The sequence below is a fragment of the Diceros bicornis genome, chromosome 31 (assembly GCF_020826845.1).
Source record: "Diceros bicornis minor isolate mBicDic1 chromosome 31, mDicBic1.mat.cur, whole genome shotgun sequence".
NCBI classification, from domain to species: Eukaryota; Metazoa; Chordata; class Mammalia; order Perissodactyla; family Rhinocerotidae; genus Diceros; species Diceros bicornis.
Genome location: NC_080770.1, coordinates 5855069 through 5879105, shown reverse-complemented (window position 1 = coordinate 5879105; position 24037 = coordinate 5855069). Strand labels below are relative to the sequence as shown.

The window sequence follows — 24037 nt, the reverse complement described above, 5'->3', positions numbered from 1 at the left end:
CACCTGAGGAGCGGGACCACAGGAACCACCACAGGGACACTTACCATCACAACAGCAGTCCTAGAGGGCAGAGGGCGGCACTCTTCCCCTGGAGGTTGGGGGGGACATCTGGGAATGGACACAGCCCCTGCTCCGAGCAACAAGCCCTGTGTGGTCAAGTCTTGTCCCCTCTCTGGGCCTCCACTCCTACATTGTAAATCTCAGGTTGCAGGGCGACAGGCTCCGTGAGCGGGGTGCCGGATGGGGTGGTGCTGACGGACACAGACCCGCGCATCTTTGGATCTGACCTCTTCATTTTGTAGATGGGAAGCTCAGAGGGGTTGGGGTGGGGTGGCAGGCAGGGCTCTCCCTGCTATTCCAACCCGCTGGGCCCCACCCCACACCATAATTCCCAGGGTCACTGCCCTGAGCTCTCCTCCTCCTCCAGCTGGAGCTGGGTCCTCACCCACCAGGCCCCGGGCTGGACCTCTCAGCTCAGAGCTCCCGGGAGACCTGCTGTGTGGCCCTGGCCCGGCGCTGGCCCTCTCTGGCCCTGGCTCCTTCTCTGTAGTCCAGGAGAGGATGTGGAGGGCCCTGAGGGAGGTGGTGGTGAAATCTTGGCCTGCAGCCTCCAGCTGGCCCAGAGCAGAGGTCAGGCACGAGGCCAGCGCAGCCCCGCCCCTGGGGCTGGCCCAGCCTCGGCCGTTTCATAAGGCAGAGCAGCTGGGCAGAGCAGAACCAGCAGGAGGAAGGGCAGCTTGGCAGGACCTCAGGTACCGTGTCCTGGGGAGCCTGGGGCTACAGCAGTGAGCTGTCAGGGCCCGGGACCCGGCTGGGAGGCTGGCTCGGGGACTCCAGGCTGCTGGCCGCCCAGGCAGGCCCGGCCACTCACAGCCACATACACAGACTGGCTTTGTCCTCCGCCTGCCTGGGGAGAAAGGGGAAGGAGGAAGGACTTCCCTTTGATCCGAGCGGGAGAGGGAGGGGCTGAGGAGAGGCTTGGGGGTCCCTGAGGCCAGCTGGCCAGCAGGCATCTCGTTTTGTCTGAGCTGTCCTCTCCCTGGGGTTACTGCACACCCTTTAAGGAAGCCAAGGGCCCCGGCTCTGGACCCGGCTACCCAAGGAGGGAATGCCCGCCATCCCTGGGGGGAGGGGTTCAAGCATCCACTTGGCAACATGTAGTTCCTGTGCCCCACCACGCTGGATGCGCTCGCTGGGTGCCCAGGAACGGATGCTGGGGAGGGGTGTGCAGCGAGTGTTCTTGGGAATGGACTCTGCCAGGGTCCAGGAAGCAGGGACTAGCCAGGCCTGATCGTCCTCTTGGAGGGACTGATCAGAGGGACTTTGCGGGCCTCGGCGAGCCGGCAGCACAGCCTCTCCGTGGGCTGGGGCCGGGTTGGCTCAGCCCACAGGCAGAGGTTAGTCCCCAGCTCCCCACAGCCCCCATGGCAGGGAGGGGGCTGCTGCTCAGGGCTTCAGGAGACCTCATGCTAACCCAGGTTAAGGCTACACGAGGGGGATCAGATTGGAGACCCGAGGGTATCGGTATCGGGACCTGTGGGGCCTTCGAGGCCCTTCCCCACTGTGACCTCTGCCCTCTGGCAGCCTGATGAGGGCCCCGTGCCCTCGGACCTCCACGTTTACCTCTGTCACCTTTGCCAGCTCGGCATCCCTGCCCCACCTGGGGCTCAGGTTGATGTCCTTGCCTCCCTGGTGCCCACGCTGGGCCAAGGACTGCTCCCTGAAGCCCCCTTGGCACAGCTGTCCTTCAGTCTGTCTGAATAACAATCGTGTAGAGCCACGGTCAATGGGCACTCAGAGGACTCTGCCCCGCACCGAGTGCTTTACACTTGAATTCTCCCAACAGCGCTGTGGGGTGCTTACAGATGGGGAAATGAGCCGCGGAGAAGCCAAGCAACCCGCCCAGGTCTCCTAGCTAACAAACGGCATCGCTGGGATTCGAACCCAGTCATTAGACCCCCAACACGTCAGACTGGGAGGGTGCTCTTAGAAGGCCTGTGGTATAGGTGGGGAAACCGAGGCAGAAAGAATGAGAGACTGGGCAGAGGTTGGGGGGGAGAAGAGGAGGGGCCTGTACCACTGAGCAGCTCATCAGTAGGACCGGCTGGGGGTGCGGGGTGGGGGGCTCAGCAGGAGTGGATTCTCGATGATGCTTTACAGCCAGCAGACCTGAGTGCCAACCCCATCTGTCCGCCTCCTCGATCCTGTTGGGCCAGACCTTCGGGGGCAGCGTGCTAAAGCCCACACTGCACGCACATCCACACACATGCTGGCATGGCACCTGGCATGGTCAACGCCTGCTTGTTATTATTATCAGAGGAATCCCCAGGCACATGGCCCTCAGGGGATATGGCTGGTCCTCCCCAGGACCCCAGGACAAGGGAAACAGGCCTGTCCCTTGTCATCATCAAGTGATTTAGAACTCCCGCCCCACCCCACCCAGAACAGTGGGTCCAGCACAGATACGGCTGAGTGGGTGGTTGAGGCTGGGGCCGCCTCAGCCCACGGTGGGAGCCTGTGCCCCCCAAGACCCCTGCGCCCACCAGCCCCCGGGACCTCAGCAGCTCAGAAGGAGGCAAGAAGGGGAAGCAATGGAATTGTCAGGAATAATGAGGAGGTGGGGGCCGAGGGAATGGGGTGGACAGCCTGCCTTCTCACCCTTGCTGGGCGCCCCCCAAATCCAGCCACACACCCCTGCCCGCCTGAGCCTGGGTCTGCAGTTCAGGCTGGCCCAGACACGTCCCTTCTCCCGAGGACTCAGGCTGCCCCAAGCCCCGGGGGTCAGACTGCCCTGCTCACAGGTGCAGGGTCCCCCAGATCCCAGGTGGAAGGCAGCCGTGGCTCCTCTGCAGGCCTGGGTTGGCCCAGCTCCCTGTCTCCCAACAGCACCCCTCGAGGCCTTGGTCCAGAGTGACCAACCTACGGGGGCAATATTGGGTGAGTTGGCCTCTGTTGCCAGGAGTGGCTGCTGGAATGTTCCATCCAGACCTCCACCCCCCGCAGAGCTCCCTCACCCCTCACCTTGCCCAGAGATGCACCATTCAAGTTCCCTGCCATACATTTTTGTGGCTTCTGCAGAGACTGTTATGAAAGAGCAAAGAACCCTGGGGAGGCAGGAAGGGGTGAGTGCGGTTCACTCTCGGCATCCATGGGCAGAAGTCTGAAGTGAGGGTGGACAGAGAAAGGCCTGGGAGAGGGAGGAGGGCAAGAAACATTTGTTGATCACTTAGTAAAAATCACCATGGCTGACCCTTATTGAGCACTTGCTGTGTACACAATGGCAAACGCTTTAGGCGGCGTTCTGTCATTTAATCCTCGGGACCACAGCAAGTGCTCTTATCATCCCCGCCCTATAGACAAGGAAACAGGCAGAGAGGAGACAAGGGACTTGCTCAAGGTCACATGGCCAGGGAGAGGCAGAGCCAGCGGACAGGGCCAGATGGCGGCTCTAGAGGCCGGCAGGGCTCCCGGCTCCTGGGTCTCGCCAGCAGCCAGTGTGCCTTCCCTCAAGAAGGAGGGTCGGGGTGGGGCGAGCCTGGGGCGAGAGGGGCTCTGAGAATGTCCCCTTCTGCTACACTGCCACCCTATCTGGGGGCGTGGTACAAGCCCGAGGTAACTGCCCCGTCTCTCCCGACCGGGGCAGGAGATCTGCGGGGTCAGGCTGGTCCCCAGTCACACCTAGGGGCCTAGGGCTCCAGCCAGGCTCTCGGCACAGTGCCCGTTGGGCCAGGCCATCCTGTGGCTGGAGCAGGCTCGGCCCTCAGGGCCATGGAGCCCCCCAGAAAACTGAGGGCTGTGGTGACAAAAGCCACCCAACAACAACAGCTGGCAGCCTTGGGCACCGATGCCCAGCCCTGGGCGCAGGACTGGATGGTGTGGCGTCCTCCTTGATAAACACTGTGTCAGCTGGTGGGTGCTGTCACTATCCCACTAACAGATGAGGACACTGGGGCACTAAGCTCCAAATGACGAGTTAAATAGGCAAAGAGGGGCCTGCATCCCAGTCCAGTGGGAGGGAGGGGCGGGGGACGAGGGGGAGGGCAGGGAGGTGGACGGGATGAAGCCAGGTATTTATCACACCACGGTACGACCCAGTGTGGTGGGGAGCAGGGCCACGGGCCACCGTGAGAATGTGAGGGAGTAATCAGGGCAGGCTGCCTGCAGGAGGCATCAGCCAAGCTGAGACCTGAAGGGAAGGGAGTCAGAGAGGGCAGGAGGAAAGGGTCCCCACGGGTCCTTGGCACTAGATCGAGGAGTGTGTGCGTCAGAGAGCTCCTCTGGTGAGCTTCCAGTAAACAGGCGGGGTTGGGGGAATGTCGGGGCCCCCACCCCACCTGATGACAGCATGGAGCATGACTGCCCCTCATTCCTCGCCCCTGCTGTTCCCTGCTCCTCCAATACTGCGGCCAGAGCCGGGGTGGGTGGCAGGGCCCCAGGGAGGCCCGGCTTGTTCTTCCCCGTCTTGCTGGGGGGCTGGGGCGCAAGGAGAGGAGGCCACTGCCCACAGTCACCCAGCCCTCTGCGCCACCGCCAGCCAGCCTGGCCTCCTTGGGCAGAGCCCCAGGCTGGGGGCAGGGGGACAGAGCATTCTGTCTGGAATGTCCCAAAGTGGTGGCTGCAGTGGCGGTTGGTGGACCGTCCCAACTTATTTGTCTACTTATCAAACCCCTCCTGATTACTCCCCTCAGGCCCGGCAGCGGGAAGTTTGCCCCGTCTCCAGGAGGGGCACCGGGGCGGGATGGGGGCCCTGGCTTGGGGCTAATTTCTGTGTGGCAGCAAGAAGCGTGGTCCCCCGGCTGCCTGCCCACCCTTAGGGGCCGGGGAGGAGCTGTCCCTGTGCCCACGCCCAGTCCTGCGGCGCCTCGAGGTCGAGGACCCTCCTCTCCGCTGGCCTAGGGGAGTGGTCTGTGGGTCTGTCCGTCTGTGTCTGAGTGTGCGTGTGTGTGTGTGCATGTGTGTGTGCGCGTGTAGGCAGGGGCAGCCCCGGCCCCCTGGGGTTATGCGTGAGTGTCTGAGGGGGTGACTGTGAGCCCACACGGGCACAGGCAGGGAGGGGGAATGCGCCCGTGAAGATGGGGAGCCCCAGCCCACGCTGCCCACCCCCTCCCGGCAGGATGGACCCCGTCGGGGACACGCTGCAGCGGCTGCGGGAGACCTTCCGCGCGGGGCGGACGCAGCCGGCCGAGTTCCGGGCCGCCCAGCTCGAGGGCCTGGGCCGCTTCCTGCGGGACCACAAGCAGCTTCTGCAGGAGGCGCTGGCGCAGGACCTGCACAAGGTGGGCCAGGGAGGCGGGCAGGGGTGCGGTAGGCGGGGACAAGGGGATGGCCATGGCCGCCTCCTCCACGAAGGCAACTAAAAGCCCCACCTTCCCTGAGCCATCACCCGCTCTTCTGCATTCATCCAGTCACTCATTTCTTCATTCACTTGACAGCTAGTTATTGAGCACTGACTGTATGCCAGGTTCAGTTCTAGGCTCTGAGGATCCAACAGAGAATAAAACAAAGTCCCTGTGCCCAGGGAGGGGCCTTCTGGGGAGAGTACAATACGACAGTAAATAAATAATTACATAGCATGTTGGATGGTGAGAAGCGCCATGGAGAGACACTCCCAGTGTGAAGGGGGCCAGAGAGGGCCAGGATCAGGGTGCTGTTTTATATGTGGGGGTCACAGGAGGCTTCTCTGAGAAGGGGGCATTTGAGCAGAGACATGAAGGAGGAGGAGGAAGGAGCCACGTGGACATGCGGGAAATGGCAGCAGGCACAGCATGTGCAAAGGCCCTGGGGCAGGAGGTGCTTGGTGTGTTCGTGCTTGAGGAGCAGCAAGGAGGCTGGAGGGGAGTGGGGAGGCACAGAAACATAAAGGATGAGGTCCAGGGAGGCGGGCCTCACACCACATAGGGCCTCATAGGCCATGGAGGACTTCAGCTTCACTCGAGATGGTGGGCGTCACAGCCTCTGTCCAAACCCTGGAGGCCTGGGGGCTCAGCCCGTCCCAATTCCAGCAGCAGTCACGGCAGGACCCCAAGAAATGCACTTCCTTGTAAGCAGCCTCCCACCTCTTCAGCCAACAGGGCCCTCCTTGGCTGCCTCTGCCCCAGGACAGCTGTCCGGGGGTTCTTCTCTGGACAAAATGTCCCCTGTGCTGCGCTGAGCTCATCTTTGCCCCAAGCCCCGGGGGTGCATCCCAGGAGGGCCCTGGGGCCAGCTGAGCCCAGGGACGGGGCCCCACATTGACCCCTGGGGTGGTGCCCTTGCTGCCCTCCTCCCTCCTCCACCCTTCTGGTGGGCCTGCTGGCCCCACCCAGGTCCTGATAGTGACACCGGCACCGGCAGGGCCAGGCGGCCCTCCACAGCCTCCTTGGGACCCGCCCCATTTGCAGGCACCCAGCCGGTGTCCGCCCTGTTTCCGGAGCAGTCACAGACCTCGAGACTAGTGTCTCATGGCATCTGGGGCTGTGGGCCAGGGACACCCCTTTTCCACGGGGACAGCAAAGGCTGGCCGCAAGAACTTGTCCTGAGGACGTGGCTTCCTGGCGCCACCTGCTCCCTTTCTCAGTGTCCCCGAACCTTCTGTTTACCACGATGCTCCAGGTCCGTAGCCAGGGGAGACCCGCGCTCCCTCATCAGCCGTTTCTGGAATCATCTCTTTTCCCATTTACAAAAGCGGGCCGCTGACCATGCTCTCCTCAGCTCTCCTGCACCTGAGGGGCCAGCTCTGTCCCGCTGTGGACAGTGTCCCGCTCACTGGGCCTGGTCCAGGACAGAGCGGGCTCCCTGGGGACTGGCATCCCCCTGGCCTCTGCCACCGCCCACCCGCTGGCCCAGCCTGTCTGCCTCCAGAGACCTGACCCACTGTCTCTCTGGTCCCTCTTCTCCCGTGGGCTCAGATTTCACCTCCCGCCTCTCATTCCGACTCCTCAAGGCTCCAGGAGCCCGGGCCGCACAGAGAGCAGCAGCCCAGAAAACCCAATCCGGTCCCTCCCTCTGGTCTCGCCAGCCCCGTCCCCCAGCCTCCCCGCACGCAGCATCTGCCCTGCCTGCCTGCCTGCGTGAATCCTCTCATTTAACCCCCAACAGCCCTTCCAGGTAGGGGCGGTCACGCCCAGTCACCCCAGAGGAGGCTCAGAGAGGGCACCTTCTTGCCTAAGGGCACACAGCCCTGGCTCTTCCAAAGTCACCGCGTTCAGTTGGGTCCAGACTGTCCCGTAAATCGGCCCAAACCTCACTCAGGTCACAGGCGACCTCCAGGTGCAGCGGTCAGGCCCAGGGCTCACTGGGCAGGAGCGCAGGCTGTGGACAAGGCATGGGGAGGCATAGAAGCAGTGCTGGGTGTGGCTTCTTCCGCCAAGGTCCCAGTGCCCTCCCCTCAGGGCTCAGCTCTGGCCCTGGCCTTGCCACTGGCTTGCTCAGTGACCCTGGGCAGGTGTCCCCTTCTCTGGGCCTCAGTTCACCCTCGAACCATCCTGGCACCCCTCGGCCATCGCCCTCTCCTCTAGCAGGGGACAGCTTGTGCTCCAGTGGCCGAGTCTGAGGCATCGATCAGGACAGCCTGGCTCTGGCCTCCCTGGCCATGGGTCTCCAGCTGCCCGCAGCCCAGGGACTGGTCTCTCCTTCCTGGTGGGGGTGGCACAGGCAGCCGGGCCCGCAGAGATCAGGACAAAGTCCCTGTTGATGTTTGCCTCCTTCTCCCTCCTGCCCTGGAAATCTGACAATGACGCCTGGCCCCTGGGCTGTGGGAACCGATAGCATTTACTCAGGGACACCTGTCCCCTGTGTCCTCTGCAGATTGATATCCACACAGTGGGCCACAGTGGGCCACAGTGGGCCAGACAGACAGTCCTGTTAAAACTTAAGTTGGATCCTGTCCCTGCTCTATGCGATACTGCTCATCCGGCTGCCTGGCCCCATCACCTCGCCCACTCTGCTCCTTGCTAATTAGGAACATGGCAATCCTGCACCCACCTCAGGGCCTTTGCACATGCCGTGCCCACTGCCACCAGGTATCCACGGGCTCCCTCTCTCCCTTTCTTCACTGCTCAAATGTCACCTCACCCCAGACACCAGACCGTCTTGTATAAAACAGACGATCTTGTATAAAATAGAGCACACACACGCACACACACACACACACACACTCAGGCACTCACACACATTCACTCACTCCCTCATGCAGGTTCATCCAAACACTTCTGCACTTGCACACACTCACGTGCATGCTCGCTCACACTTGTGCACACACACTCCTTCAGTCTCCATCCCCTTACCCTGTTCCATCTTTCCATTGCCCCTGTCACGTCCTAACATAGTCGTCAGTGTTCTCATTATCACGTTCACGGTCCCCCTACGGCGTCAGCTCCATGGGGCAGGTTTCCTTCTGTTCCGGTCGCTGTGGCATTCCTGGCTCGAGAATGGCACCTGTGTACTGTAAGCACTCAGCAAACAGGGAGAGCATGAATGAATGAACGGATGAGTAAATAAGAGCAGGCCATGGCTGGAGGAGGCTGTGCCCTCCCGGGGCTCCGGCCACCTGCTGACCCCGGTCCCCGGTCTGAGCCCTGCCCCCGCCCCTCCGCTGCAGTCGGCAGTTGAGTTGGAGGTGTCCGAGATCAGCATCGTCCAGACGGAGATTAACCTGGCCCTCCGGAACCTGCGGGCCTGGATGAGGGATGAGCAAGTGCGCAGGAACCTGGTGAGCAGGCGGGCGGGCTTCAGGGTGGGCGGCCTCTCCGACAGAGGGTGGCGCTGAGGGGCTGGGGGTCTCGGTGCCTCGCCGCTCACCACCACGCTGGCCCCCCCAGGCCACGCAGCTGGACTCGGCCTTCATCCGGAAGGAGCCCTTTGGCCTGGTGCTCATCGTCGCCCCCTGGAACTACCCCGTGAACCTGACCCTGCTGCCCCTGGTGGGCGCCCTCGCTGCAGGTAAGAGCCTAGCCTCCTGCCCGCCCGTCCCCTCCCTGGTGGCCTCTTGGCTGCCTACAGAGCCAGGGAGGATCGGGGAGCGGGTACCAGGTGCCTTAGAAGGCCTGGCTCCTATCTGGTCCACCATCTCCCGGCTGTGTGGCCTGGGGCCCGTTGCAGTACCTCTCTAAGCTAGATTCTCCCCCTGAAGATGGAGTGAGGCCGGTGCCTGCCCTGCAGGTGTGAGGACTGAAGGCAGACGGGGGTGGCTACGCCTCTCCCAGCTCTCCCTGCCCCGCCCTGCAGGGAACTGCGTGGTGCTGAAGCCCTCGGAGATCAGCAAGAGCACAGAGAAGGTCCTGGCTGAGGTGCTGCCCCGGTACCTGGACCAGGTGAGCGGGGCCGGGGGCAGATCAAACAGATACACTCGGGATTCCGGAGAGGTAGGCCCGCGCGGCCTGGACAGGCCATGGCGTGGCCCCTCAGGCAAGATCCGCGTTCCAACCTCAATCCTGCCTCCTCTGGGTTGTGTGGCCATGGCCAGGTCACCGTCCCTCTCAGCCTCAGTATGTCTCTGAGTAAAACAGAGGGGTGGCAATCACACCTGGTTCCTGAGGGTCCCTTTCTGTCTTCTGGTCGGCCCTGCTCCCCTGGCCCCGGCCTCAGCCCTCCCCCAACCCCGCCAGGCCCCAACCTTACCCCTGTTGGGCTGGGACTGCCCGTACCCAGGCCCCCGGCGAGCTCTCCGCTCCCCACCTTGTCTCCGCCAGTCCCACGAAGAGCCACGGCCATTCTGGGTCAGGCCAGGCAAGGGTGGGTGGTCTCAGGCCGGCGGGCCGCCCTCTGGGCTCTCAGGCTGGGGTCCCAGCGGAGCCCTCACCGTCCGCCTTGCAGAGCTGCTTTGCCGCGGTGCTGGGCGGGCCCGAGGAGACCGGGCAGCTGCTGGAGCACAGGTTCGACTACATCTTCTTCACAGGTGAGCAGCCTGCTGCAGGGGGCGGGGTGTAGGGGTACGGGATGGGACCCCCGGAGGCCTGCGCCCAGCCCCGCCCTCAGAGGTCCTGGCCCCAGCCCTCAGAGAGGCCACAAAGGACCAAGGCAGACAGACAGCCGGGGAGGATGGAGACTGAAGGCAGTGCTGGGTGGTGCCCCCGGGCTCCAGAACGAGCCTGCTCCTCTCTCCGCAAGCAGGCTTGGGGAGCAGCCCTGGACCCCTCGGGAACCTCGACAGGGCTGGGTCCCCTCCCTCGGGCATGGGCCCCTCTGCCACTCACAACTCATGAACCACAGCATCTGGCCTTACTGAGCTCAACTTCACTGCCCCACGACCCCACACACGACCCCGCTGCCCTATGACCCCACACGCGACCCCGCTGCCCCCACGACCCCACAGGCGACCCCGCTGCCCCCACGACCCCACACGCGACCCCGCTGCCCCACGACCCCACACATGACCCCGCTGCCCCACGACCTCACACGCGACCCCGCTGCCACCACGACCTTCTACACCACCCCAAACCCCCCTTCTGGTGGGCTGGACAGATGAGGAGTCTGAGGCTAGGATGACAGACATGCAGTGCCCAGCCCGGGTCACCTCACTGGCCAGGATCGGGACAGGCTGGACTTTACTCCCAGGCCCTTGGTCAGAATGGGTCTCAGAGGTCATCTGCCATCATCCTGGCAAATGCCCATGTGGCCCAGACACCACCTAGCTTCCAGTGACCAGGACAGAGCTCCTGGAGGAGATGAAAGGGTGCAGGTGGCTACCTTCTGGGGCCGGGGCCTAGAGGAAGGCGAAGGCAGAGAGGCCAACAGCAGCGTCTGAGCTGCTCACTGACCCACTCCTGCTCGCACGCCTTGTCCTCGTCAGAGCAGGGGACGTGCCGTCTCTGCCTGTCTCCTCCCAGACCCTGCTGCGGGCCCAGGACAAGGCCTGCCTGCCACCACCTTGGCTGACTGGAGGGCGACTATGGGAGCAGAGGGGCCGGGGCCTCAGAAGTTCCTGTGGATTCCTAGGGGGTGGCAGGAGTGGGAGGAGGCAGCCGGGAGGGCACCAGCCCCCCCTCCACCATCGGGCCCCATGGCTCGTTGGGCTCTGGGCCTTGGCTCCCCAGGGCCGAGGAGCAGAGGCCAGGCAGGCCGCAGGAGGCCGGCTTGTGGGCCAGGTGCCCAGGGTAGCCTGCGCAGACGCCAGCAGACCGGCCGGAACCTACTCTGCCTTGACCCCTTGACTTCTCCAGGCCTCAGTTTCCTCCTATGTATGACAGGGGCAATCCCTAATACCAGGCCTGTCTCGAAGACCAATGAACACATGGGAGCTTTTGTTAGAGCACGCGGCCTGGGGAGGCCTCCATGCACGCAGTCACTCACCGAGAGCTTCCTGGGAGGGCAGCTGTGCCCGGCACCGTCCAGGCCTCGGGATAAGCAGGGACCAGGGGGACCAAGGCTCCTGCCCTCACGGAGCTCACATTATAACAGAGCCCGCTGGAAGGCGCTGGGGTGGTGGTGGGAGGTGATCGCTGGTCGGAAGGTGCTTGGCGGGATTCAACAAGGGGAGGGGGGTGGGGAAGGCTTCACAGACAAGGAGATGTTTGAGCAGAGACAAGAGGACCTGAAGGAGGACTCTCAGGTGCAAGGGATACCGGCGGGGCCTAGAGGGGAGGGAGCGAGGGCAGGGAAGCAGGAGGAGGCCAGAGCAGAGAAGTGGTGGGCTCTCTTGCGGACAGTGGTGGCCAGGGAGACAGGCCAGGGCCATCACATCAGAAATCACCACACAGGACGCTGGGTCAGGGGTGGGCAGGAGCTTCTTGAGGTGGGGCTGCTGAGTGGAGGAGGGGATGGTGAGACCCAGGAGATCAACCCAGAGGAGAGGTGGGGACAGGCTGGGCCGTCCACTTAGAGCCGAGAGGAGGGAGGCGAGGGACGGGGCAGGGCTGCCAGGTTAGGTCAGAGAGAGGGGAGACCCAAATGTCAGCCAGCTGGGGCTAGACTCCGGCCTTGGGCAATAGCAGTCACTGAAGGTTCTAGAGGAGAGCAGAGAGGTGGGAGCAGTGCAAGGTGGCATGTTAGAAACGAGTCACCTGCAGGGGTGAGCCCGGGATCAGAAGCAGGGAGACCGGATAGCAGGCGGGGGGCTTCCGGATTTCTAACAAGGCAGGTCAGGAGACGGAGCAGGGGGCCTGGCTCGTACTGGGTGCAGAACTCTGCGTAGACCCTGCATGTGTGGGCTGGTCTGGGGGAAAGACAGGAGCAAGGTCCTGGGGCAGCAACTGACAAGGGAAGGCCAGGTGAGGGCTGCACCCACCCGATTCAATTGCCCGTCCAGGGAAGCACAGGGCAGGGAGTGACCCCCCTTGAGGGGTCTTGGCTGAGGCCATCCCACCTGGTCCAAGTGATTGAGGGCCACTCGGGTTTCCTTCCACGCCCAGGGAGCCCTCGAGTTGGCAAGATCGTCATGGCCGCCGCCGCCAAGCACCTGACGCCCGTCACGCTGGAGCTGGGAGGCAAGAACCCCTGCTACGTGGACGACAACTGCGACCCCCAGACCGTGGCCAACCGCGTGGCCTTCTTCCGCTACTTCAACGCCGGCCAGACCTGCGTGGCCCCCGACTACGTCCTGTGCAGCCCCAAGATGCAGGAGCGGCTGCTGCCCGCCCTGCAGAGCGCCATCACCCGTTTCTACGGCGAGGACCCCCGGAGCTCCCCAGACCTGGGCCGCATCATCAACGAGAAGCATTTCCAGCGGCTCCAGGGCCTGCTGGGCTGTGGCCGCGTGGCCATCGGGGGCCAGAGCGACGAGAGCGATCGCTACATCGGTGAGTCGCGCTCTCCCCGCCACCCGGGCTAAGGCCCTTCCACGCTGGAGGCCACCGCTGGGCCCCGAGTCTGGGCCCGGCTGAAACCTTGGCCCTGAGGCTCCCACGGCCCCACCGCCAGAGCCCTGCCTGGTCCACGGCTCCGGTGCCACGATCCCGTGACACTAGCGCTCCACGTCGCCGTGGTCTGCCCCTGTGACCCCACAACTCCACACTCTGGCCCCAGCTCTGAACTCTCTAAGCTGGGACCTCAGTGTTCTACCCCGAGTGCTCAGATTCCAGACTTCCGTCCCACGATCCGCTGCTCCACTGGGCCATGACCCCGGGTCCTATGAGCCCATGACTCCCGGGTTCTAAACTCCAGCGGCCTGTCCTGAGCATCGCTCTGCTGTAATTACAAAGCAGCCTGTGTCCTGGGCCACACGGCTCAGCGGGTGACACTGCTGCTCTAACAGGCTGGGACCTGGGAGCTCGGACTCCAGGGCTCTGAGATCCTGTCACCCCCTGACCGTCAGACAAAGGCTGGGGGGTTCTCTGGGCCCCGCAGGCCCTGGTCCCCTCGTCAGGCTGGGGAACCCGACAGTCACCTCTCAGGGGCTGTGGGGAGACTCTGTCCCCTAGAAATCCCCAAGCCTGGAGCCCTCGGTCCCCACCCCGGGGCTGAGCCGTCCCCTGTGCCCGCAGCCCCCACGGTGCTGGTGGACGTGCAGGAGACGGAGCCGGTGATGCAGGAGGAGATCTTCGGGCCCATCCTGCCCATCGTGAACGTGAGGAGTCTGGACGAGGCCATCGACTTCATCAAGCGTCGGGAGAAGCCCCTGGCCCTGTATGCCTTCTCCAACAGCAACCAGGTGGGGGCTGGACAGAGGTGGGGGCAGGTGACAGCAGTGGATGGTGGAGTGGTGGCAGCAGAGCTGGGAGGTGGTTCCAGGACCAGAGTGGCCCAAGGCGCCTGGCGGGAGGATAGAGGTCCTGGCCCCTCTGGGTCAGTCACGGCAGTTCTGGGATGGTGGCAGTCTTGGCTCTGTCCTTGTCCTTTCTGGGAGCAGCCGGGCCTCCTCTCCCCCTCCAATCCAGGCCACACTCTCCCAGGCCATCGGTGGGCAGCTCCCTGGGTCTTCTCCAGGGTCCAGTGTCCTATCTTGGTCAGCCCCTGCTGCTGTTCATCCTCATGGTCTCGGCTTGGTGGCCCAGTGTCCCCTTTCAGTGCCTGGCTCATGGAAGGCACACACAATGACCAGGGTAGGCTGAATGACCAGAACGCGCTGGCCGAGAATGAGCCCTGGGCCTCCACCCTGCTCAAGCCCCTGGGGGCGGCCTGGGAGTCTCAGGGACTCGTGGGTGGGGTCAGTTCAGGACACACCGCCCGTCTCATCCAGCTCTTGCGAGATCTTTCTCAGACTGGACAATTTTTTTTAAAGAAAGTTTTTATTCTGGAATAATTTCAGATTTACAGAAAAGCTGCAGACAGTCCAGGGAGTTCCCACATCCCCGCCCCGTTTCCCCATTTAAGGCCCCTTATGTTGGACGCTGACATTAGTACATTCCTGTCGACTACACTCAAGAGTTGATTCGCATTCGCCAGTGGGATCCAAGCCAGGGTCCCATGTCGCATTTAGCTGTCATGGCTCCTTTGGCCGGTGATGGCCTCTCAGTTTGAAAAGTAACGGCCAGGTGTCCTGCAGAATGATCTCCGTCTCAGTGGTCTGTTGTTTTCTCATGAAAGAATCTCACAGAGACGGGGCCAGTCTCTGCCCATCATATCAGGGGGACACAAGAGCCACACGTCACTGGGAGGTGAACCTCACTCCTTACGTGCCCTCACTCCTCCCGAAGCACCGATGCTTTCTGTTCTGTCTTCTGTCATTGTTGCTGCTGGTCTCAGGGTGATTTCCGAGCCACGGACGGGGGTCCACTCCACCCACCATCGGCTAAGCCCTGACCCACGTTACCTGAGGGCCACACGTTGTAACTAAATTAGTGAAGTTTCCGTGCAACGGCTCCTTAGCGTCTACTAATCTTTTTTCCCTCTAGTTCTGCAAATAAACCTATACATTGGAGAGGAAGGGCCTTTGTTAAGTCAAGCCAGGGCCAAGCTCGTGTTTCTAAAACACAACTCTGACCACATCACTGCGTCTAAATGTCCCCCTTGCGCTGCACACCACACAGGCCACCCGCCACGTCCCTGCCTCTCGGGCTCCCTACCTGCCCTTCACCTGCCTGGGGGGCCGTCTTTCTTGTCTCTGCCAGCACGACTCCTGTCCCCGCTGGAGACTCAGCAAGCACATCACCTCCCTCCCCTGGGACGCCTCCCTGACGACCCGGCACCTCACCCTGCACTCTCCTTGTCCCCAGGCGACCTTTCCCGCCTCACCCTCGGGCCTGCGTCTGTGTCTCCAGCACGCTGCAAGGGCCACTCACAAGCCCATGCTCAGGAAACATGCCTCAAGCTGGGGGCTCGGGGGCAGGCTGCCACACCTCCACGCCTGTCCCGCCACCCCCTCAGCTCGCCGGTGGCCTCAGACCCTGGAACGGCCCCGGAGCAGCTGGCTGGCTTCCTGCTTCTCTCCTAGGTGGTCGAGCAGGTGTTGGCCCGGACCAGCAGCGGGGGCTTCTGCGGGAACGACGGCTTCATGCACATGACCCTCCCTAGCCTGCCCTTCGGAGGAGTGGGTAGGTGCCAGCACAGCCCCACACCTCCACCCTGCTCCCCTCCAGTCTGGAGCGGAACCTTCCAGACCTGTCTCTGCGTTTACACACATAGGAGGACCCACAGATACACAGTTCAGGTTGTTTTTAAACACCACTGTGATCCCTGTCTGCTGTCCGCCACAGCTTTTCTCCCAACAGCAGGGCTTCCAGGCCGCCCGTCAGCACGTGGGTCCTCTTTAGTCCATGGAGAGGCTACACGCTGCTCCTGTAACCCCACTCCCGTCCCCTCAGTCCAACCCTCAGTGTCACCCCTCAGGAGACGGGAGCTGTTGCCCGTTCCCCACCCCCAGCCCCAGCAGCCCCCGTTACAGCTGCAAAGTCCTGGCCTCCGGGCAGGAAACCTCAGGGCTTGTCCCAGCCCAACGGCTGTGTGATCTGGGGTCGCCGCTTCCCCTCTCTGAGCCCACTTCCTCCTCAGTGGAATGGGAGGGCCAAAGACTTGAGGTCTCTCACCTGCCCACGCTCAGCACCAGAGTAAATGACCAGCAGGGCCTGCATCCTCCCTGGAGAGCAGCCGGTGCCCCAGGAGCACATGGCAGGCTGAGCTGACACCACAGCAGTGCAGGCCCCCAGGGCTGGCACCACTGCTGTCCCTGGCTCTGGGACGCCCTGCCCCCAGCCTGCCGGGCTGCCCCATCTCCAGTGCTAGCAACTCTTCCTCAGGGAGCGTGGGTTCTGTCTGGAAGCCAGCCTGATCCTGCTGTGCCCCTGATGGAAAACTCCCTGGCTCCTAGGCCCCTCGGGATCAAGCCAGGCCCCTAACTCACAGCTTCCTGAGGCCAGCCCTTCCCGGGCTGGCTGTGGGGCCCGGCTCTGGCCTCTCTCTCCACTTCCCTGCCTGCTGCCCCAGCCACTCTGAGCTCTGCCCAGGTCCTAATATGCCACAGGTCCCCCACCTCCAGGGCTCTGTGAGTTGTCCCCAAGCCTGGGTGCCTTCTGCCCCCACCCACCCTCTTCATCTGGTCCACATCCCTCAGGCCTCGCTCACTCCAGGAAGCCCTCCCTGATTACCCCCAACTCCGCCAGGCTGGAGCCCCCCTGGACTTCCCAGTGCAGAAGCTGCCTGGTCCTTGACCCCCTCCCTCCTAGACGCTGAGGACTCAACAACACAGCGCTTACTGTGTCCACGGGTCTGAACACTCGCCCAGTCCCCACGACTCTAGGAGGTGGGTGCCATTGTCACCCCAGGTCACAGGGGAGACCAAGGCAAAGTCACTTGCCCAAGGTGACCTCAGAGCTGGGACCAAACCCAGGCAGTCACTCTGGAATCCACTGCTGTCTACCTACCTTGCCCTAATGCCTGGCATGGCACCTCGTGTCCCCAATGTTTACTGAGCTGGTGCCAGGCTCAGGGCGAAGCCTTAACCCACAGTCTCTCATGATTAGCCCACTTTACAGATGGGGCGACCGAGGCTTGGATGGGTGAAGTAGCCCACAGACCTGGCAGGGCCCAGGTCTGTCTGATGTCGCCTCGGCCGGCCACGGGGGGGCCTGACTGCGGTGTTCCGTGCCACTGTACAGGTGCCAGCGGGATGGGCAGCTACCACGGCAAGTTCTCCTTCGACACCTTCTCCCACCACCGCGCCTGCCTGCTGCGCAGACCCGGGCTGGAGAAGATTTGCTCCATCCGCTACCCGCCCTATTCGCCGCGCAACCTGAGGCTGCTGCTACTGGCCATGGAGACCCGCAGCTGCAGCTGCACCCTGCTGTGAGCCCACCTGGGGCGCCGGGCGCGGGGCAGCCCTCCCGGCTCACGTCTGTGGGTCCTCTGCCGCCGCAGCCGCTTGTGGCCAGTGGAGACGTGGCCTGGGGCCCAGGGCACAAGAAGAAAGATCTGCCAAGGCCACAGCCCAGACCGGTGCCTGCCCTCCTCCCTCCTGGGGCTTCCCGCTTCTGGCCCTCAGCCTCCTCCCTCGGCGGCCCCTCCTCGAGGATGGGAAACTGCAGTCACCTGCCCTCCCACCACCGCGCTGGCCACCGTATCACGAGAGGCAGGCACAGGTGAGCACCTCTGAGCCACCCCCTTCCTGTGGAGGGTGCAGCAGAAGGTGCCCTGGCATCTGGTCCGGGCCACAGTGAGGATTAAACTTAGGAGCTTAATAAATACAAGCCGCTGACCCCAAGCTCCAAGCATCCTGTCCTCACTTGGGTGGGGTGAGGCAGCCTCCCTCTTCCCTCTCTCTGCCTCCAGGTCAGGCTGACAGACCTCCGCAGCAGGATGCCCCTGCCCTCCCTCGTGCGCATCTCAGGAGCTCTGAACACACCTGGCCCCCCGGTGGCCGGCCCTGGGCACCTTCCCCTCACCATGTCCCACCTGGACTCATCCTCTTCCCTGTCCTGCTCATCCTCCTGGGCCCCGACACCATGGGGTGGTCCCCCATCCACTCAGCCGCCAGCCAAACCCCCCCGGGGCCTCCCCCAATCCACTCACTAATCACCCCGCCCAGGGCCATCCATCGCCCACCCTCTCCCCCAGGCCCTGCCCTTCTCAGCACACCCACTGGTCTTCCCAAGGCTCATGGAACCAGGCCAGCCCTTGGCCGGAACCCCGTCAGTGGCTCCCTGTGGCCCACAAGTCTGACCCTTAACCGTCCTTGGGAGGCCCCTCGGCCTGTCCTTGTCCTCTCCCAACACACGTGACATGTCCCCGTCGGGAGGACCTCGGCACACGCGCTGGCATCCTCTCTCTGCCCTTCCTGGCCTGCCCAACTCCTACTCCCCTCCTCCAGGAAGCCTTCCCTGACTACCTCCCACTCCCCTAGACAGGCAGGCAGCCCCCAGGGACCCTCTGCCACACAATTCACAGGTTTGGTGGCTGTTGAGGGACGGGGCTCCCGAGTCATACAGATCCGGCTGCGAGGCAGGTGGCCGCACTTCACAGCTCTATGGCTTGCGCAAAGCCACTAAACAAGCCCGTGCCTCTGTTTCCCTATCTGTAAAGAGAGAATAACAATCGTTCCTCCACACACGATTGCTGTGAGGACTAAACGAAGCTGGCTGAGTGCAGGCTTAGCACGGAGCAGGCACGGCTCCCGCGCGGAAACACCGCCGGCCGCGACTCGAGTCACCGCTATCACACACACCCCGCTGAGGCACAGCAGGTCGCCTCTAGCCCAGGGCGCCTGCTCCGACCCCGAGCAGCTTCCTAAACCACGCCCCGGATGTCCCGCCTCCTGTGGCTCGGGGGTCCCCGCTTATTGGCCTCTCCAATCCAACATGGCGGCGCTCAATACAACCTCAAGCGCCCGCTCGCCCTAGCCAATCAGAGGAAAGCTATTTCTGGATCCCGCCTCTTTCGGCCGCGCACTGGCCAATCAGACCACAGTATGAAGGATCAGCGCGGAAAAGGCGAAGCCAGCCAGGCCAATGGCAGCGACCAAGAATGTAGGCTCCGCCTCTCTGTGGACAGGCCGGTCGGCACGGTAAAGAGCGGCAGCGCTTCAAGGTGGGTGTTCAGGGGTCGGCTGTTAAGGCCGAGCCTGGGGGGCGGGGCGTCGGGGGCGAGTGTAGTGTCCCCCTTGGCCCCGCCGGTTCTGCGCCCGGGCTTCATCTCGGCCCGCTCACAACGCGCGACCCCTCTGTCCTTGAGCGTGCAGCGAGCGGACCGGGAAGATGGCATCTTCGGGGCGCATGCGCCGGCTGCGTCCGCGGGGTCAGAGGTCATGGGGAAGGTCGAGGAAGGTGCCGGGCTGGGCCACTGGCGCTGAAGTCAGTGGTCAAAAGAAATGGGCCCGCTAGAGGTCACAGGTCACGGGGCGGGGCACTTTTGAGCTCCAGCTAAGCGCCAGTCTCCGGGCTAAACCCTTGGCATGTATGAAGTCCATTCTCATGACCCCCATTTCACGGATGAGGAAGGCTCTGTGACCTCACCTGCCCAAGCTGACTGGGCAGGCAGGGAGATGGTTCCGGAAGGGCCTTGATGCTGGGGAAGGAATGTGATCTTGAGGATTTCCAGCAGGGAAGGGCTGGGAATGTAAAGGGAGGGCCCTGGCCTGGGTTCACGTCTGTTCCCACCCCCTAGTGTGTGACTTTGGGCAAGTCACTTAACAGGACTGAGCTGTGTCTCCTCTGTGCCTCCCTCGTGGGGGCCTCATAAGGACACAGTGACAGTGCGTGTGACCCCTAGCAAAGTGCTGGGCACAGTGGACTTTCCATAAATGCGGGTGGCCGCTAGCCGTGTTGTTTGGATCAGATTTGGGGAGGATGAATGGGGGAGGGGAAAGATGGGAGGCGGGAGCACTGATGGGGAAAGGAAGGAGGATGGAGTCTAAAGATTTTTTAGAAGGTGAGATAGATAGGACTTGGGGTCACAGGTAGCTGAGCTGGGTCAGGTTGGAGGGCTGGGGGGTGCTGTGCCTGGGGACAGGGAGGCTGTCTGTGCCTCTGAGAGGAATGGGGGTGAGGAGGGCACAAGATGACGCAGTGGCACCTGCAGTGCCAGAGTTCCTGGGAGGACGGGTCTGGGACCCACCCATGCCGTCCTCCCTCACCATGTCTGCAGATGCACTGCCTGACCACACCCACGCTGCTCCGGGCCCTGGCCCAAGCCGCACGTGCAGGTAGGCCCAAGGGAGCCTTTCCTGGGCGCGGGGGAGCCCAGTTTCCCAGCAGAGGTTGCAGCTGCACAGTGTAAGCCATCTCCTTGCAGGGCATCCTAGTGGCCGGAACCTCCACGGCAGCGCAGTGGCAGCCACCTACAGTGAGTCCCGGGGCGCGTGGAGCCTCAGGCTTTCCTGATCATGGTCCCACCAGAGGCGGAGGCGGAGGCCTGGATTCTAGTCCTGGCTTTGCTGGGGGCGCCCCCTCTCTGAGCCTCAGTTTCCACTCTGTGAAACGATGGTGATCAAGATTGAATATGAGTCATGGGGGCAGAGTCCATCATTGCAGGGGCGGGGGGCTTCCCTGTGGCTCCACGGTGTATCTCAGAGCTCCCCCGTGTGGGACGGGGAGGGAGCTGCTGTCCCTCTTCACCTGGACCCCAGCGCCCAAGCCCCTTCCCTCCCACCTCGACTCCTGGGCTCAGACTGCCCAGGGCCAGAGGCCAGCCTTGCGGGGCAGGGCGCTGGCTGAGACCGGGAAGGTTTGGAGAGTGAGCATGCCTCCGGGGGGCGCAGCCGTTGCACCTGGAAGGAGGGCCAGGCCCCACGTCTCTGAGCTGGATTCCTTGGGGAGGGGCTGCTTGAGCCCCCTGCCACCGCCTCTCTGCCCGCCTCCCCTGCAGAGTACGTGAACGTGCGGGAGCCCACGATGGACATGAAGTCGGTGACCGACCGGGCGGCTCAGACCCTGCTGTGGACCGAGCTCATCCGAGGTGGGCCCTGGGGAGAGGGGGGAGGCGGGCTGGGGTGGGCGCAGATGTGTCGGGGGGAGGAGCCCACGCAGCAGGCCCGTGCCGCCCACAGGCCTGGGCATGACGCTGAGCTACCTGTTCCGGGAGCCGGCCACCATCAACTACCCGTTTGAGAAGGGCCCGCTGAGCCCGCGCTTCCGCGGGGAGCACGCGCTGCGCCGCTACCCGTCGGGCGAGGAGCGCTGCATCGCCTGCAAGCTGTGCGAGGCCGTCTGCCCCGCCCAGGTGAGCCCCGGCCCCGCCGCACAGAGCGCAGCCCTGGGCCTGAAGCCGGGTCCCCTGCTGGGTGTGTGTCCCCGGGAAAGTCCCTTTCCCTCTCTGAGCCACTTCTCTCTTGTGAATGGGAACCATGAGGCCATGTTGCCGGGCTGTCTTGGCGTCAGTGAGTCAGCGGGGTGAAGCGTCCGGGCCTGAGCTGGCCACGTGACACGTCTGGGTCCTGCCCTTGGGGTCTGGTCAGGGTCGTGACCCTGAGGGTCTCTGCTTTTCCTCGGATACAGCAAGTTCAGGAGCCCCGCCTGTGTGCCCGTCACCGGGCCAGACCTGGGGACACACGGCCGCGGCGAGGCCCTCACCGCCCCTGGTTGCTGCTCTTTGAGCCTGCAGCGTTTGGTTCTGTTGGAAGGTCCCAGGAGGGCTGCCTGGGGTCAGGGAGTTAGTGTAGGGACAGAAGGACACGACTGTAGCTCTCTTCCAGACCCGTGGGCACACCAGCAGGCACCATGTTTACTCACTGTCCACACAATGACCCCCTCCCAGCAGCTGCTCCAGGCCACGTCTCTGTGACTCAGGACGGCTCCTGTCCAAGTCCTAGCTCGTCTCTTGGACCCCTCCCGGGTCCTCCAGGCCGTGGGCTGTGGCCTTGATATGTCCAGTGCAGCCGCTGACCTGGAGAACACAGGAGAGCCCGAAACAACAGCACAGATGACAGTCATGGCTTCCAGGTGCGAGGGCTGTCCCCGGACCAGGACTTATGTTATCTTGTGCCAAGCTCAGGACTTAACATTATCTCATTTAGTCTTTACAGTAACTCGAGGAGGTAGATTATTGTCCCCATTTCTATAGGCACAATATTATATATTTTATGAGGCAGAAAGCAATGAGACTACCAGCCAAAGGTCCCACTGTGAGTGGTGGGCGTTACACTCCTGGGGACATGTGAGGGCCTTTGCCATGCCCCTTAGAAGCTCACTTGTGGGAGGCCCCAGGCCACCCCTTCACCCAGCTGGCACATGGCACTTAGAGTGAAGGACCTGCCTTCGAGTCTGGACTCTGCCCCTCGCTTGCTGTGTGGCCTTGGGAAGCCCCTCAGCCTCTCTGAGCCTCAGTCTTCTCACCCGTTAAATGAGGATAACCAGACATAACTGGGAGGGTTGTTCATCCCACAACCAACAGTGACTGAGCCTTTTTTTTTTTTTCCTGGGTGAGACCCTGGGGGCTCCAGGGGCTGCAGTGAGCAGAGCAGGCAGCAGCCCTCCCTTCATGGGACTTACGTTCTCGGGCAGGAGGTCCCGGCAGTTAATAAATAAACAAGAAAAACATCAGCTAGGGCAAGCGCTAAGTAGAAGCTGACGTGACAGACATATGGGCAGCCTGCTGGGAGAGGAGTCAGGAACGGCGCGTCCGGGCTGGGAGTGAATGATGGAGGGTCCACCCTGTAGGCCCCTGGTGCCTGAGCCCCCAGGAGGGGCAGGTGCGGGCAGATGCAGGGGTGAGAATGAACGGTGCGCGGGGTCCCTGTGCCCCGGGGCCGGGCCTGGCTGGCAGGTTGCAGTACCCCGAGCCGCTCCCCCAGGCCATCACCATCGAGGCCGAGCCGAGGGCGGACGGCAGCCGCCGGACCACGCGCTACGACATCGACATGACCAAGTGCATCTACTGCGGCTTCTGCCAGGAGGCCTGCCCCGTGGACGCCATCGTCGAGGTGAGTGGGGCCCGGGTGCGGGGCCAGGGCTGAGGCTCCTCGGAGAGGCCTGACGAGGCTGTGCCTGCACCCCCCTCCCCCGCAGGGCCCCAACTTCGAGTTCTCCACGGAGACACACGAGGAGCTGCTGTACAACAAGGAGAAGCTGCTCAACAACGGGGACAAGTGGGAGGCCGAGATCACCGCCAACATCCAGGCCGACTACCTCTACCGGTGACGCCCCGCCCGCCGTGCGCAGCCCCGCTGCCCAATAAAAAGTTCTGACCTCCCCCGCCGCCTCTGTCATGATTCCCCTGGCCAGGCCGGGACTGCCGCAGCCTCCCGGCAGCCTGTGGATTCCTCCACTGGCCCAGGTCCCTCGGCGTGACCTGGCCTGGCCTTCCTGTGGGACTCTGGGACCTGTCAGGCCCTCCGTGTGCTGGGCCCCAGCCCACAGCAGCCCTGTTGCCCACACGTCTTCCTGGGCATGTTCCCTGAGGCTCAGCAGGCCAAGGGCAGCTCAGGTCTGCTGTTCCCATAATCCTGGGTGTCGGAGGGGTGGGCCTGGGCCTGGGCCTGCCCTCTCCTGAGGACCACCCACAACTAAGACCCTAAGGACGTGGAGCCTTGCAGGGCCTTGGGTAGAAGGGCATCACATGGCAGAAACTCAGGCCAGAGCAGCCTTGTTGGGGGCCAGGGGAGGCCTGCTCTGGGGTGGCTGTCACGAGGGGTGACACAGGCCCTGCTGCTCCTGAGCTGGCCTTGCCTCACCTCCGGCCACATCCGTTTTCCTCCCCAAGTTCCCCAGACCAGGCTGCTGGCTTGGCTTCTGCTGCTCAGGACTTCCTGCTTTGCAATCTCAGCAAAGTAGTGTGGTTCCCTCTGGAGTCACACACACGCCCAGTGATGGTGGAAATGGCCAAAAACAGCCCCCTTGAACTTGGCACTGGGAGAGGATTTCAGTACATGCTCAGCAGTGGGGAAACTGACTCAGAGAGGTGAAGTGACTTGCCCAGGATCACACAAGCATACAGCCAATGAAAAAACTAACTCAGGTCAGAGCTCTCCAGCCTTTGCCATCATTTCCAAAAGTACTTTTTACAAAACACTAATTTCCCCAGATGCTTCTTAGAAAGAAGAGGGGGAGGGTGTTCTCTGGACCCGTAAGTGTGGGAAATGCCCCAAGAGCCCTCTCCCCTCTGGGCCAGGCACTGCATGTTAGCACATTCAAGGCTCTGAGAAGGCCTGCAGATGAGAAACCCAGCCTTTCCCCAGCTGGTTCCTAGGGAGCCTCTTATCACTGCTGACATCTGGGCCAGGCTGGGCCATCTGATGCAGAAATGGCCCGGGACCTGCTGG

The 24037-nt window shown here is 63.1% G+C and overlaps 2 protein-coding genes across 5 annotated transcripts; both read left to right on the top strand.

Annotated features, from left to right (window-relative positions):
- The first annotated feature begins 672 nt into the window (after nt 1-672).
- Nucleotides 673-17544, top strand: ALDH3B1 (aldehyde dehydrogenase 3 family member B1). Of its 2 annotated transcripts, XR_009216230.1 has the most exons (11): nt 673-752; nt 5114-5276; nt 8579-8689; nt 8799-8919; nt 9205-9290; nt 9793-9874; nt 12327-12713; nt 13398-13564; nt 15287-15386; nt 16403-16591; nt 16947-17032. XR_009216230.1 is itself a non-coding variant. In XM_058526233.1 (10 exons), the coding sequence occupies exons 2-10, from the start codon at nt 5115-5117 to the stop codon at nt 17135-17137; spliced, it is 1407 nt and encodes a 468-aa protein (XP_058382216.1). In that variant the 5' UTR covers nt 673-752; nt 5114; the 3' UTR covers nt 17138-17544. The 2 variants fall into 2 exon arrangements, 1 of the variants encoding a protein (XP_058382216.1); XM_058526233.1 differs by lacking the exon at nt 16403-16591 and having other exon boundaries at nt 16947-17544.
- Nucleotides 17545-18781: 1237 nt separating this feature from the next.
- Nucleotides 18782-22968, top strand: NDUFS8 (NADH:ubiquinone oxidoreductase core subunit S8). Of its 3 annotated transcripts, none has more exons than XM_058526235.1 (7): nt 18782-18870; nt 19927-19984; nt 20074-20124; nt 20647-20736; nt 20828-21000; nt 22571-22699; nt 22785-22968. In XM_058526235.1, exons 2-7 carry the CDS (start codon nt 19927-19929, stop codon nt 22914-22916), a joined length of 633 nt encoding a protein of 210 aa, XP_058382218.1. In that variant the 5' UTR covers nt 18782-18870; the 3' UTR covers nt 22917-22968. The 3 variants fall into 3 exon arrangements, with proteins under 3 accessions (XP_058382218.1, XP_058382219.1, XP_058382217.1); XM_058526234.1 differs by lacking the exon at nt 18782-18870 and adding an exon at nt 19265-19398; XM_058526236.1 differs by lacking the exons at nt 18782-18870; nt 20828-21000 and adding an exon at nt 19264-19398.
- The last annotated feature ends 1069 nt before the right edge of the window (nt 22969-24037 follow it).

Bases quoted from the DNA above. Each gene is read 5' to 3' on its own strand.
- ALDH3B1 (XM_058526233.1), top strand. From the start codon at position 5,115: ATGGACCCCGTCGGGGACACGCTGCAGCGGCTGCGGGAGACCTTCCGC. The intron at 5,277-8,578 runs GTGGGCCAGGGA...CCTCCGCTGCAG, and splicing joins TGGCGCAGGACCTGCACAAG to TCGGCAGTTGAGTTGGAGGT. The intron at 9,875-12,326 runs GTGAGCAGCCTG...TTCCACGCCCAG, and splicing joins CGACTACATCTTCTTCACAG to GGAGCCCTCGAGTTGGCAAG.
- NDUFS8 (XM_058526234.1), top strand. From the start codon at position 19,345: ATGCTGGGGAAGGAATGTGATCTTGAGGATTTCCAGCAGGGAAGGGCT. The intron at 19,985-20,073 runs GTAGGCCCAAGG...ATCTCCTTGCAG, and splicing joins GGCCCAAGCCGCACGTGCAG to GGCATCCTAGTGGCCGGAAC. The intron at 20,737-20,827 runs GTGGGCCCTGGG...TGCCGCCCACAG, and splicing joins GTGGACCGAGCTCATCCGAG to GCCTGGGCATGACGCTGAGC.